We start from the raw sequence: 16,223 nt of genomic DNA, 5'->3' as shown, positions 1-16,223 counted from the left end.
AAAAACCACCATTAAGTCAAAAATTTTACATTTTGAGGTGTTTAGTGATCCTGATAGAAAAATTTCTCCTCTTTAAAATGATATATAACAGGTCATTGTTCATAAACTAAAAACAAGTGAAAATTTAAAATAGAAAATACAAATTCTATGTCATGACGCTGTGTTTTATCGGAAAACATTATTTATTTTGTTCCCACATTTCCATGGTTGCGTTGTAAAAACTGCACAAGAAAAATCACCTCAGACTACAGATGACATTACATATGTGATTTTCATTTAATTGCTTTGTTATTGTGCTGTATTGTGCATTTCAGAAGAATTTCAGGTTTCTATACCCCCCCCCCCCCCCCCCCCCTTAAAAAGAGATCCCAGACAAGAGATTTCATTTTGTTTTGTTTCTTTTTTTAATTTGTTTTTTTTTAAATTTTTTTAAAATCTTTTTTCAGCTTTTTTTAAATTCATTTTACTTTCCTTTTTTTTGGAGGGGGGGGGGGGCAATTTTATTGTGGCTTTATATGGTCTATAATTGTAAAGATCTTGGCGGAATACTCAGATTCATCTAATACTAGAGGCTTTTATGGACCCCCCCCCCCCCCTTGAAAAAAAGCTGACGCAGTTCAGATCAGATTAATTTTTTGTATGCTTTTTTTTGTTTCAGAAGTTTTATTGCACCCTTTAAAATTTTATGATGGATAATTGAACATTTTTAGGATATATCGAGTCGACATATGCATGAAAGTAACTGTTGCTAATTGATAATACGTCGTCGATATATCTAAATGTGTAAATCCACAGAAAGTGTTTTCTGCTTCTCATGTATAAAATTTTAAATAAATTGGGCTTCGTATGAATACAAAAAAAAGGTCTGCTAATAATGGGGATTCTAATAACAAATGGTCCCACCATTTTCCAAATAGAAAGAAAGAGAGAGAGAGAGAACGACCAATCAATACATTACTTCACATATGAATTAAATCTGCATTTGTTATAGTATAAACTGGCAAAATTATACTGAGGGGATACAACTGTAAATTATAGCTTTGTTTTCCAAATTAAGTTATATACTGATAACATAAATTATATTCCGGTGACACCCCCCCCCCCCCCAAAAAAAATATGCGATTTCTCCCCATATATATGTTTTAGAAGTAAAAAAAAATGCTCCTTAAAAATATAAACAAGGGCGAAGATCATGCATTTGCTACTTCATAAGATTTTCACCTTCAGTTTGCTGTAAACTAATCGTTAAAAAATTAACTATTTTTTCAAATACTACACAGCAGGTCTTAATAATTAAAGTCACTCATGACTACTCAGACAGTATTTTGTCTAGTGTATGCATCTACTTTATAAAGAAAGACTTTAATTAATAATAATGCATCTTCTCGCTGCATGTAGTATTTGCAAAATACGCAAACATTTATGACGTCAACTTTAGCGCTAGTTTTCTCGATAACGCCACAATGCACATAAGGGTGGTTTTCGCTTGACGGTCATCATATGGAAGCATCCTCAGTCAGTAAAGATTCAAATTTTTTTCACTTCATGCCCTCCCCTCTCAAGACGGGATGATTTTGGACCACTTGTATATTTAAACTTTTGATACTGAATTAATTTCTATTTTTTCCTAGCTAATGTGCTCAGGCTAACAATGTGGCCCATGGGCTCCTTGTTTGTGTTTTCATAGAATTTCTTTTTAAATGATTGGTGGTCTAGCCTTATACATGCTGGTTGGCATTGTACTCAATGAGATTTGAATTTTTTGTAGGTATACAGACATGGGGATAGGAGTGCCATGCGTGGATATCCTTTGGATCCCATTAAAGAATATAACTGGTCACAGGGATATGGACAATTAACAAAAGTAAACAAACTGAGTTTTGTTGAGTGATACATGTAGATTTAAAATTCCAGTTTAGATAAATGTATTTGGAGAATGTATGATGAGCAATTCTGATAGTTTTGGTGTTGTGTTGACACTGGCTGCATTTATGAAGGCTATATTTATCAAGTTTTTATGAGTTATTTGAGTTACTCAGGTGACCTATTGCTAGATGTCATGCTTCATGTGATGGGTTGTGCATTGGTTGTAAACTTTTGAACACTTTCAGCTTCTTCTCTTGAACCACTCAACCAATTTTAACCAATTTTAGCATCAATGGGTGAAGGGGTACAAAAATTTTGAATTTCATGGTCCCTGCCACATTGGGGCCTTAGGGGTGGGGTAAAACCATGAAAATTAGTGCTATCTTTAAAATCTTCTTTACTCCTGAATATCTGACTGCTTAGTCAAACTGTTTGCATGATTGTAATAAGCACTGAGCCCTCTACCAAAATTGTGAAATTCATGGCCCCAGGATGGGAATGTAATGATCATATAGTGATAATGCACAAATTCTTTTAAAATCTTCTTTTCTAAGCCTGTATATATATATAAAGCAGGTAAACAAAGTGTATGGTTATGATGATTATAAGGATGCCTTGATCTTCTAAAATTGTGAAACTTGTGGCCCAGGTTCAGGTCATGGGATCTTTTTCATGCCAGCACCTACTGCAACACAGTACCTTGTTTTATATGGTCTCATCCGCAGGATTGATCTCTACATCCTACAGTGGGATTCAAACCTGCAACATAAGGGTCAACACCTTACTCTGTGACTCTAGAGCAAACGCTCTAGCTACTGCGTCACATGGGCCGATTATACAGTGAAAATGCACTTATTTTCTGAAAATCTTCTTCTCTGCAACTGGGTATTTAGCAGAAAAACTAAGTGTATATTCGGGGGAACAATGACGGCTATTCCAAAATGTTGAAATTTGTGACCGAAGGGATTCAGGTGAAAGGGAGGGGGGTCTAGAATATTTAGTGAAAATGCATTATTTCTTTGAAAATCTTCTTCTCTGCTTTTGGGTATTTAGCATACAAACTAATTGCATGGTTATGATGAGTAAGGATGCCTTTTTAAAAAGTTTGAAATTCATATCTTCTGGGTTATGGGTTTTGGTGTTAGGATGGGGTTCTTATGATTGTATAATGAAAATGCATTATTTCTTTGAAAATTTTCTTCTCTGCCCCTGGACATTAGCAACCATAGTAAGTGCATGGTTATGATGAGTAGGGATGGGATGATCCACCAGTGCACTGATGCACAGACATTTCCATTTTCACAATCAGGGAACGATACACTTAGTACCCTTATCATGATGATATCTGCTGCCTTTAAATTTTTTTCATTTTCCAAAAATGTCCAAAGTCATAATTTATTAGTATTTAGTCCACTAGCTGTGCTGAATATGAAAGTACCAAGAAAGCTAGGCGGCAGATCAAAATAAACATGTGAAGTTAAAATGTTTGAGTTGCCAGTGTATAAACAAAATTGTGTTTTATAAAACACAGATAACACACCGTAATTTTGCAGCTATTGAGTCAATCGATTGAAGTATGATGGATACACTAACAAAATGTAGACCATCATTTTCTGGTGTCATCAGCCCGTTTCATCTTCACTTTATTGCTAGCGCTCTCGAGCGTTAGCAACTACGTTAGTCTATATTTCTGGAATACGCATGCTCGACTTCACGTTATTGTCTAACCTACACATAAAAGTACAAGAAAAACTTAGGTCATATAATGCCAGGATTCTAGACATCTAGCTTTCCTCACAATTACACCACCTTCCTGGATAATTTCGGCAAGCTCGGAAAAAAAACAACAACAAAAATCTTTTTCAGAGTATGTCGGAAAGACATGTCAATTTAATGTTTATCATCTGATCTGAAGTTTCGTGTTTTGTTGTCTAACCTGCACGTAAATGAACAAAAAGTAACAGTAACTCGGGTCTTATAAAACCAACTGTTATTTCTAAAGTTGTAATGAATACATAGCTTTTCTAATCTACCTTCATGGATCTTTCCGGCAAGCTCGGAAAACCGCGGCAACCTCGGATATGTTTTCCGAGCTTGCCGGAAAGGCCCGAAAGTGCTCATTGGTTCTACTGACCTTTTATTTTTCACCTCGAAATTGAAATTACAGTAAAATACAGAATGCTTAAAGCACAGTTAGGAGTTATGCCATTGCCGACGTGAAGCACACTCTAAGATTCACCATTCTGAATTGTGACACCCCCCCCCCCCCCAACACACACACACACAAACTCAACCCCCAGTGCACCAATCTGCCTTCCTATTAATAATTAATCAATTCAGCAAATTTAACAAATGGTTCAGATATCTTAATTCTTCTGTATTTTATTATGCCACAGCGCTAGCTCACCAATCTTTTTAAAAGATAAGCTTGTAGAATTTAAGTTATTAAAATATTTTATTGAGGAATAAATCATTGAACAGAAATGTTGGAATGATTTTAGCTAAGAACTTGAGGTCATTGTTGATTGTAGTAATAATTTTAAGCATTTCTGTGAATTTTCTGTGAGCTGATTATAAAGTTGGACCCAATATATGGTTTGCCTATCAAAAAACCTTTTTTTAGATAAAGTTATCTAAATAATCATTCAAAAGAAAACTACAATGGTATTTCACTGATTTATTTTGAATATTGAATATACATGTATTGGAAACCTGATTTTCTTGGTTTTATTGATTTCCGAAGTGTTGTATTGTGTCTTATAATTAATAAGTATCGATCATGATTCATACCAGATTGCTTAGGGTCAGTATTGTCCCAGCTAGCCCTAATGATGAGCAAGGATGCCTCTTCCAAAATTGTGAATTTCTTGGCCCCAGGGTCAGGGGCCATGGTGTTGGGGAGGGGGCCATTTTGAATCTATAGTGAAAATGCATTATTTCTTTGAAAATCTTCCTCTCTGCTCCCCACATCTAGGAGGCAAACAGAATATATACTGTAACTTTGTAATAAACAAAGGTGTTCTTCCCAGATTTTTGAAATTTTGCACCACTTTGTCAATTAATATATTTCTATAGCTACTGAAAGAAGGTTAGTTCTCTTTGCTTTTCACTTAATACGCTTATTTTAAAATCACTGCAAATAATGTAATTGAAATGTCAATTAAATAACAGAATTAAACAAGAATTCTATAAATATTTAATACAAAATGTACTTTCATAGTTTTCAATGTTCAGCTATACTTGTAAATAATAGATTAATAAAAGTAGGGCAAAAATACCTCATCTTTGTACATTAAATGTTCTTCAAAGACCAAGAGGGACCAGTGTGAAGGGGAATGAGATGGATTTACCAATAGTGCTCAATATCATTCTGTTTGTTTTGTTTAGTCTGAATGGAGATAGTGACAAATGGAGGCAAGTATAGGCAGGTTTATAGATCAACTTATAGATTTGTTACCTAGTACTTAATTATTTTGTTGATCCTTGATCACCCTATTCTTCTAGCTTTTGGGCAAAATAGCTTCATTTATCAGCTTCTTCTTCTATTTACAACAAAACTTCAGAGCGCTGAAGATTACTTGCTGGTGCGCATGCGTGACCTAAACAAACTTAATGTAAAGAAAAAACTGTGCTTTTATTTACATTTGTGATTAAAAGAAATGTTACTTTTTACGTGATAGTGTTGAGAACAGCTGTTGTTAGCTGTTCTCTAAAAATTTCTACTTTAGTGGCTTGAACAACAGACTGGGGAAGCAAATTCCATTGTATTATAGTTTGTTGAAAAAAGGACCATTTGTATGTTTCTTTTGATGCTTGTAAGTGTATGTATGTTTGTGTGTGATTTTGTCTGGTTCTTGCATCTGTAGGTATGAGTATGTCTGTGGGTATAGCAACAAGTTGATGAACTACCTTGTAAAACATTATTAATCTGGTTTTGAGGCGTCGCTCAGCTAGTGTTGGCCACTGTAGTGTACTAATCATTCTGTAACGCTACTGGTATTGTGGTAATTGTTATGTACATAGCGAGCCGCCCTTCTCTGGACCATTTCAAGTTTTTGTCTATACAGTGTCATATGTGGATCCCAAACACTACAACAATACTCGAGTTTAGGGCACACTATTGCTTGATAGGCTCTGGATTTTACTTCTGTGTTTGAAATTTTCAGATTACGTTTAAGGAATCCTAATGATTTATTTGCATTTGCAATAATATTGTCATAATGTGTGTTCCACTTTAGATTTGACTGTAATGTTACACCTAAATACTTGGCTGAGCTTACTGACTCAAGTACATGATCATGTAGAATATAATTTTGAGAATATGTCCGTTTCTTATGAGAGATGGTGAGTTTAGTACACTTGTCTGGGTGGAAAGCCATAAGCCAATCAGACTCCCACCGTGCAGCTGCTTCTAGATCTAATTGTAGTTTGTGACAGTCTTCTGGTGTTTTTGTTTCTTTAATTTGTAGATGATACTATCGTCAGCAAAGAGCCTTAGTTTACTATGATGGAGATATTCAGGGAAGTCATTTATATAAATAAGAAAAAGAACAGGTCCAAGGACTGTTCCCTGGGGCATGCCAGAAGTGACAGATACAGAAGTGGAGAAAATGCCATTTATAACTACTGTTTGTGTTCTATCTGATAGAAAATCGTGAATCCAGTTTAATGTCTGTTGTCTTATACCATAGAAATTTAACTTGTACAGGAGGCGACGATGGGGAACCTTATGGAAGGCTTTAGCAAAGTCCATTATGATTAAGTCAGTTTTTATGTTGTTATTGTTTGTGTATGTTAGTTCTTGGATAAAATCTATTAATTGTGATTCACATGATCTTGATTTCCTGAACCCATGTTGTAATTCATATAAGATGTTATTGTTTTCTAGATGGGCCGTGATGTTGCTTGTGATTATGTGTTCCATTAACTTGCAACATATGCAAGTCAATGAAATTGGCCTATAATTTACTGCTTTGTATTTTTCACCCTTTTTAAAAGCTGGAGCTAGATTTGCATGTTTCCAATCAGTAGGTATCTCACCAGTTTCTAATGACTTTGAAAATAATAGTGTAAGGATAGGTGTGGCTTGTTCTTTTAGGACTTTCAAAACCCTGCCATTTTACTGTATGGTCCACAGGCCTTATGTGGGTTTATATTTGACAGTAATTTCATAATTCCTGTACTGCTAATAGATATAGGGGGCATGTCAGGGTGGGGACTTGTACCTTTGTCTAGTATATCTGTGTTTGTTTCATTTGTAAAAAACTGACTGAAACTGATGGTTCAATAAATTTCACTTTTTCCACTGTGTCTCTTATTAGGATTCCCTCATTTTTCAAGGGCCCAATCCCTGAATTTTCTGTTCTTGTACTTTTGATGTAGCTGAATACTTTTTTAGGTTTTGTCTTAGGTGACGTTTCATATTGGTCTGGTTCATTTACTGGTAAATCAAAAATGATGTTTTCAATGTATCTCCAATATGCTTTTCTTAATTCCTTTTGTACAATTTTTTACAATTCTTTAAATTTCTCTGGTTGTTCTTTTCGTTTACTATATGCCTTCTTGTTTATGAGCTTCCTTAGTTTATCTGTTACCCATGGAAGCCTATGTTTATAGGTATATTGTTTTCAATAGAAGAGAGAAGATTTACTTTAAAGATGTTCCACAGAGAGTCTACATTTACACTTTTGTTTTGTTCTAATGTTTTTAGGGTTGTTTTCAAATCTGATTTTATGTTTTCCCAATTTGCTTTGTGGAATCTGTATACCTTTCTGGGTATTTCCCGCACCCTTCTAAGCCATATATCAATCTCTATGTAAACCACATCATGGTCTGCTTGACCAGTGGGTGGTAGGGTTGTTAGTTTATTTACATTTGTTGGATTTGTTGTGAAGAAAAGGTCTAATGTCTTATCTTTTCGTGTAACTCTATCAGTCATTTGGTGTAAGTTATGGTCTGAAATGATGTCAAGTAGTTTTTGATGTAGTTTTGGTTCAGGCTTCCCTACAACTACTGATGGTACTGACCAATCAATATGGCCCAAGTTAAAGTCTCCACCTAGCCAGCCATTCGATGTTGATATGTTATTTATCCTATTTAGTGACTGATTTAGGTATTCAAGTGATGTACCATCGTCAGAGGGAGGTCTGTAGTAGGAACCTATAGTTATCTTTTTTGTTCCTGAAATATTTATTTCTGCCCATATGGTTTCACAATCTGTTTGTAATTCACAAATTTCTGAACTAACAAACTCTTTGGAGATGGCAAGCAGCACTCCTCCATAACTTTTTTCTTTATTCTTTGATTGTCTATCCTTTCTGTATACATTATAGAAGTCTGGTGGAAAGTATTCTGAAGACGGGATTGTGTTATTTAGCCAAGTTTCTGTTCCCATAATAATATCAGGTTTTGTAGAGTGTATTATTTCTAATAATTCTGGCTTTTTATTACATAAAGACTGAAAGTTGATGTTAAGTACTCTTGTAGGTCTTTTGGCTTTATTTATTGTAGGTTTCTGTGTAGTTCTTTTCTCTCTTTCTGTATTGTTTAATTTTGGGGAGGAAGTAGCTGTAGGTGCTCCTGGACTACTTAATACTGAACTTTTACTCAAGATTTCAAAGTTATTTTCTGTTTCAATACTGTATGTGGAGTCAAAAATTGTTGTAGAGTAATTGGGTGAGCTACACTTCAGACACATCCAAGATACATTGCTTGCATCCAAAAGGTGGTATGTATTTGAGTGTATGTGTTGACATTGTATGTGGAACCGTGTTTCACAACTATCGCAGCAGACTGCTTTGTGTTTCCAAGAGACAGCCTTCGAGCAAGTGCCACATGGCCATTTAGGTGTTCTAGGCCCGAGGTTTGTTTCTGTATCAAATGCATTTGCAAGTAATAGTATAAATATGTACTTACTAACTGGTCTACATTTGTTTATTTTGAGCTGTGTTAGGACAATGCTTGGAACTTGTGCCTTTGGAAGGTTTGTCACCTTCTCTTGTCATTTAAAGAGTCTGAGTGGCATGGTTTTATTTCACTCAGTTGGTTAGCAACTAGTAAGATGATAGAAAGAATCAAGATGGCGTAATTCAGCTGCATATTGATCTAGTGTGCAGTCATAGAATTTGTAAGATACTAGACTATAGCTAGTTTACTGATCTATACTACTCTGATCTAGCTAGGTGCTCGAAATTTGACTTGTGAAAAGAGGGATATATAATGTTACCTGAATGAGATGTTAATCTTCGTCTCCTGGGCGACTCAGGAGCACAGGTAATGAGAAGCCTGATTAGTAGTACAGCAACAGCAAGCAAGGTGAAAGTGAAAGTTGGTTTCTTCAATTCCGGTCTGATGAATGAATGAACATGTGCATGTTTCATGAAGATATTTGTGGGTATGTGTATTTATCTTCTCAAAAACTACTTTGGCCCTTTCACAAACTTATCCTGAATCAAAACATTTGATTTTGCAATCAAACACAATCTAAATCGAAGAAAATTTCCCTTTCTTTCTTTACAAAATCAGGGGGGACTCCCTAGGTTCACGCATGCACATGCTTATTTTGTTTTATTTTATACTTCAATCTTTGGATCCTTTAAATTACCATGTTACATTATGCTCAGGCGACCCTTAAGACCCTTGGGCCTCTTATTAATCATTCATTATTTTAAAGGGTAGCTAACTTAATCAAGTCAAGGAAACTATCATATCTGAGTCAGAATAAATTTACATGCTAAATGAGGCACTAACTTCACTTACAAACTGACCAATCAACTAATTAAGTTGAATGACATTATGGGTTACTACACAAGTATACTAATGCTTTGAATAGGCCAAATGTTTTGAGAGCTCTTAATTTTTTCATGCATTTCACATATTAAATACAAATGTGAAAAACTTTATTATCTACTTTTTCCATGCTAACATTTATAAGTAAGACTAGTTTTATAAATATAGATGTTCCACAAATGAATGAATCATTAATATTCCCTGACTTTTTCAGCTTGGGATGGATCAAGAGTACAGACTTGGACAATCTGTGAGAGACTTGTACATCAAAAAATTAGACTTTTTGTCAACTTACTACAATAGAAGTAAGGTAAGTTATGAATCAATTACCATAAGGGTGAGGTTTGTGACATTGTCAAGTCAAACTGTGTAAGGAGTATGTGTGTGGTTTTCTCTCTTATTGGGGGGGGGGGGGGGGATGGGGGGGTGAAGAGTCGGTTTCATTAGTTTGTAAGTTGTGAAAAGTCAAACTGTCGGAGGAGTGCATGGGGTTTTTTTTTGAAGGGGGGGTCTGTTTCATTGGTTTGTAGGTTAATTGTGAGAAGCCAGAGAGCTCAGACTTTAGATGAATATACAGTTGTTTGACCAGTTGCGAATAGGGAACCGATTAGGTGGTGCTATAAATATATGACGGCATTATTTCAAAATCTAATTTGTTTGTCAAAGTAGTTTAATGACTTGCAGAATTAAATGTTGTTTCATAAAAGTTCAGCCTTTCAAAAAAACTTTTTATTTTAGCAAGTTAACATGGGTACTCATTTTACTAGTTAAGAATAAGCCGATGAGTTCAGAATACCCTAGAGGTTCCCATGCAATTCGACCCTATATTAAAAATATCCGTCCCATGTTATCAATTGACATGCCTAGGAAAAGTTAAAATAAATGCTTACCAGTAAGTAAGTGGTATTTCCAAATGATAAAGAGAAATAACAGTCACATTTACAATGAAGAAATAACAGAAAACTAACGTATTATATAGCGTTAATAATGGGTATTCGGAAGTAGTAAAATGAGAACACGAAAATACTCCAATATCTTCCGGTGGTCTAATTATTCATTTTCAGCAACCTTTTGGTATTTGTTAAAATACATATGAAACTTACTTTTGATAGTTGAAATGTTGTTTTATGTGAAAAATTGACGTCTTTACAGACGTTTTTCTGCAGACAAATGCATCGCAGTGATTCAGATTTGTTGCATTGTAAAAGTATGTCACCTGTTTCAAGTACGATAGCGGACACAATCTGACGGCAAAAAATCAAAACTTTACATAATTCTAACATTCATAGATAAGCCTTCATACCATATGTATGAATTTATGTTTAGACTTTTGAATTTTTTAATTATCAGTCGGAACTGATCAAAATTCGGAACTGGTCAAACGACTGTATGTACATGTATGTACTTTTTTACTGTGAGGAGTCTATGTTCTAGGGGATGAGGTCAGTTAAACTTTGTAGATTATTTGCCATTCTTTGTGTAACATCTCTAAGGCCACTCAAGTTTTTTCGCTGTTTAGCGTCCACCTATCTTTCAAAAACCTACCTACCTATTTGCAAAAAACACACAATCTAAAAAATAAAACAAAAATTTATGATCATAAAAATGAGGTCAATCAAAGGATTTGATTTGATTAATCTATTTTTCCCATAGAAAGATCTATTCTTAAGCAAAATCAGATATTAAATGCTTAAAGTTTACCTAACATGACATATTGTAGACAAATATTTAGAGAAATTGACAGAATTCAAATTAAAGATTTTGACCAAATGAGTTTAGGCTAAGTATAGGCATTTCTATGCAAATAATCTAATTAAAATGCCTAAGGACTATATTTATTATACAGAGAAAGTTAAAACTTATTGTCTAGTACATACTTGGAACCCATGACATGAGATTGCCAGTACACATTATGACGTCATAATATGATATAATAAGATCATTGTTCTTTACTACACAAGATTATAATGGATATCGAAAAAAATGCTTCGGTGCAAGGGCATGCTCTATTTTATTTAACTAAAACAAGGTATATTTAGAAGCAGAATATTCCAAAGTTTGCTGGTATTGCTGCACAAATATCAACAGCTCAGTTGTATAGTTTCTATTTGTAAAGTTTTAAGTTGAATAAGGGTAGAAATGCACAGTCCGGTATAAGTTTCCTCAAATTCCGATCAAATGAGAAAATGCCTAGGATTTGTTCAGCAGTTTTATTAATCTATAGAATATTCTTCTTAGCATTATACAATTTTTATGTAAAAATAAATAAGGTAATCCCTTGCATCGAAGCTTTTTTTGATGTGTTTAATTACTTCCAATAGGTAAGATCAGTGACGTCATAATATAACATCTTATGTTACTGGCTAAAACAAAAGATTGCGCCCATGGGAAAAGGGCCCTTATGGCAATTTTTACACATTTTAAGTTTTTCATGGATATTAATAGAGCAAGGTTAGAAGTTGTCAAATCTGAATTTTTATGACCCTACGTCAACTCTAAGTAGGTTTTTTCTTCATTTATATCAATGATACTTTAACAGGTAAACAGTGACGTCATGTTACTTTCGCACCAACATCAAAAGTTTTCAGAGTGAACATGACTTTCACTTTGCATTGTAATGTTACTACGGTAATAAATGTATGTTATTGAGCATTTCCAGAAACATTTTTGAGACACTGTCTCTTTTAATAATTGTATAATATGATAATGAATAGTTGTATTAACTATTATCCATCATGCAGTTGTGTATAGAATTATGCGTGTTTGTTCGTTTGTTTGTTTTACATTTCACTATGCTGGAATGTCAGGAAAACCCGAGAAGCAAGCGGCTTCTGTTCAATATCAATTTATTCTCTCAAAACCAAAGTATTTATCTCATGTAATAATCGTTTGAGAAACCTGTAGAATTCATTCGAAAATCATCTCATTTTAAGCATGGCTCTCGATAGGACAAGATGTCAATTTTTTTTTTTTTTGGGGGGGGGGGGGGGTTGGGGGTTGAATCCAGTATAAACGATATCTCTTTCAAAATGTGAAGTTAAAAAATATTTCAAAAAAATTCTCGGGAACAACAATAAAATAGATGCTGCTGGGTAGTGAAAATTTGTTTTTTGTTTTTGTTTTCTAAATATAATTAGACAGAAAATTTGTGAAATGTAGTGAGTTACCGTATACGCTGTACAACAATTTAAGGACGTTAAGTTGATACACTGCATGTTAAGCAATATTCGATAAAAAAATTTTCAAACAAAAAATCAGAAGGACTTCTGTCCGCATGTGGTAATAAAACTTCTTTTTTTAAATTGAAATGATACACATTTTTTCAGTCACAGCAAGGAACACTTTTGAATAATTAATTTTAAGTAAGCAGGTTGATAAAGTATAAACAAATGGATGAATTATAATTCACATGCATTTAAAGTGAAAGGAACAGATCCAGGATGACCAGTGGTTGGATTGTGTGTGTGTGGGGGGGGGGGGGGTTTAAACATTAAATGACAGAAACATGCAATACTTGTAGTTAACATGAGTTTAATAGTATAAGAGGGTTGTGGTATTTTTAAAATCTTCCTACATTTAAGGTGTGCAGGGGGGATGCCTTCCCACCACCAACCCCATAACCTCCAGATACGTCATTTGGTTAGGTTTGATATAATATTGACATAATTCCTCAATTTATTTTTGCACCTTGAACTCTCTCCTTACGTACATGTATATGAGCAGGGTCATTTTCAAAACAAACAGTGATCATGAGCTCCACATGCCTGGAACTGGAAACTTAACTGCTATCAAATCTAGTTAATCATGAGAAAAATTGCGTCCTAGAATAACGATTTTGTTTGATTTTGTAAAAAATTAAATGGTTTTAGAAGAACATGGGTATTAATAGATATCGGGTATTTTATTGTCATTTCAACAAATTTTATCCGAACTTTGAATGAAATCAATATGTCATTCTTTTTTAATTAATATCAAATAGATTTTTCTAAGAAATAAACCATAAATAGTTATATATATGTTGTCGTTATGAATCAATGACATACAGATTAATTAATAGAATTTTTTTGGCTGGGGGGGGGGTGTAAAAATTAAGTTTTATATATCCAGTCAGTTAAATGCGACTGATTCATAATATTCCTTGACTGGCTGAGTTTTTAAATGACAAATTTTTACGATGTGGCAAACATTTAGGTACATGTAAATATTGTTATGTGATGGTGTGTGTAGACCCCCCCCCCCCATTTCTCGCAGCTTCTTTATGGTATGAAATTCTAATGTTATTGTTTTCAAATGTTATTGTATATGAAGTTTTTACAATATAAAAATTCCATTCTTGCCCCATTCCAGAGACTTGGATATGCTTATTCTTGTAAAGCTTTACAGATACACTGTAAAGTAGTTAGGTCCCAGTAATATAAAATGACCCTGGCCCTCTTCCCCGGTCTCCTGCACTGCCACAAAAATAAAAACTTGCAAACATATTCTTAGTCTTGTGTGCAGTATATTTTTAGCATTTAATTTAATTTGTACAATGCATGTTTAAATACAATTTGATCTTAACAAGATTTATTTCAATAAATCCAAATAACAAAATCAGCCCCTTTACATAATTCAACAGCAAGTTAAGCAATATCATACTAAACTGATAACTGAGATTATTAATTCAATAAAAAAACGAGTTTTAGATTGATAATAGAAATGCTGAGATTCTATGAATGACAAGGATTACATATATTTGACTTTTAAGTGACTAAAAACTGCAGATAAAGCTAATAAAACCTTTGAACTTTTTTATGCACAACACAAGTACCAAAATATTATATTTTCGAGTTACTGAAAATAAATAAACAGCAAAAGAAAAAAAAAGAAATAGAGATTTCTTTTCATAATACGATATTAATTCGCCTTTTCATTAAAGTTTCACATTTCACATTGTATTTATAAACTCGATTTAATGTAACATCTCTCTCTCTCTCTCTCCCTCTCTCACACACACATCAGGTATACATACATGTAAACTTTTTTTTAAGCTAGAACAATTAGAACAATTTTATTTCATTCGGTAGTTTTTGTTTGTTTTCAAGTACTTACATCGGAAGTGGCAACAACAAAAATAAGACGACAATTTTTTTTTTAATTTCACTTATTTTATTTAAATTTATGATCATTATTACTGAAAAAAAAAATAAAATTCAAGCTATTTAAAAAAATAATTTCATGTTAAAATAAATAGATGCACATGTAACAGATTTAAAAAAATAAATGAAAGTCTGGTTCAATGTAGTATCTATTTCTTATTCTGTATATTGTTTTTCTCTCACTTTGACAGCTGCTAGTTCCATAAGCTTTCAAAAATACTTTTAAAGAAAATATAAATGGCTAGCGTCATGAGAAAAGGGCCCTTAAGGTCAAAATTTCACATTTTTATTTTTTTCTTGAAATGAAGTCTGCATCATTTTCTGTTTATAAAAATACCAAACTTTTGCTCGTATCACGTAAAATAACGTTTTTATGAGATTTTTTACAACGCATATATAAAAATATTGATAACGTCATAACGTAAACTCAACGTCAAACGACGTCAAACATAATGTCGAGTCATATCGTGTGCTCTTTGCATCTTCTCAATATACATGCAGTTTAAAGCAATTTTTAGAACCGCGAAAACTTTATATATATATATATATATATATATATATATATATATATATATATATATATATATATATATATATATATATATATATATATTTTTACGCATAATTAAAAGAAAATAGTCATGCATTTTTTTTTATTTCTGTAAGGTCTGTGTACTTGTATATTTTCATAGAAGATCAGCAACATCAAATGAATTACATTCCAGAGCAAACTCAGATTTCCATATAATCTACAGATAAATGTACGTTAAATTTAAATATGTAACTCACAATCAACCAATAATTACATACAGGAATAAATAAATAAATAAATAAATAAAAAAAATAAATGAAAAGGTCATGGACATCATCGTCTTATAGTCAATTATTCCTCGGTGGGAGTGGGACATGTCGCCTCTTTTGCAGGATCCTTTACAAAAGGCCTCACGTGTTTGTGAAGGTATTGAAAGTCCGCCTGTAAAAAAAGTTTCAAGTTTTACGAATGTAAGTCATTGCATTTATTTTTTTAATTACATCTAAAGTCAAATACGAACCTTTAGCCAAGGTATGCGGAAGTCTCCTGCAAGATAAAGTAGTTGAAGGACTAAGTAAGGTGACTGGCCTTTCATTATCCGCCGATTTCTCTTTAACGAATACAACGCCGGGATTAAGGGCGCTGAAACGGAAGAAATGGTACCTCCGAATACCTGGCAGAGGACTAAACTCTGCAAGAAAAGAATTCCAGTCTTGCCATGTGAATGCTTGGTCCACCACGACGGCTCGGTTGGTTCTTGAAGACATTTCTACTGTCCGCACCAGGTCAGAGAGAGAGTCATTGTCTGTTCTAAATAATTTTTATAAATATCTATTTATTGTTTCTAATTTTGTGTCAGAAGCAAATTAAAGTGACAGGCTAAAGTTTAACACTCAGTA

General features: G+C 33.6%; 1 protein-coding gene across 2 annotated transcripts in view; it reads left to right on the top strand.

Moving 5' to 3' along the window:
• Positions 1-16,223, top strand: part of LOC133188454 (prostatic acid phosphatase-like) — a 109,396-nt gene that overhangs the window by 2,361 nt on the left and 90,812 nt on the right. For both annotated transcript variants that reach the window (XM_061323891.1, XM_061323892.1), the window contains exons 2-3: positions 1,769-1,864; positions 9,869-9,964. In XM_061323891.1, coding sequence (XP_061179875.1) covers positions 1,769-1,864; positions 9,869-9,964 — 192 coding nt within the window. The remainder of the gene's footprint in view (positions 1-1,768; positions 1,865-9,868; positions 9,965-16,223) is intronic.

Source organism: Saccostrea echinata, unplaced genomic scaffold, assembly GCF_033153115.1.
Source record: "Saccostrea echinata isolate AGI-Se365-2 ecotype Australia unplaced genomic scaffold, CSIRO_AGI_Sech_v1 ptg000016l, whole genome shotgun sequence".
Classification (NCBI taxonomy): Eukaryota; Metazoa; Mollusca; class Bivalvia; order Ostreida; family Ostreidae; genus Saccostrea; species Saccostrea echinata.
Note: the sequence above shows the minus strand (reverse complement) of the source record. Positions and strands in the feature narration are given on the sequence as shown.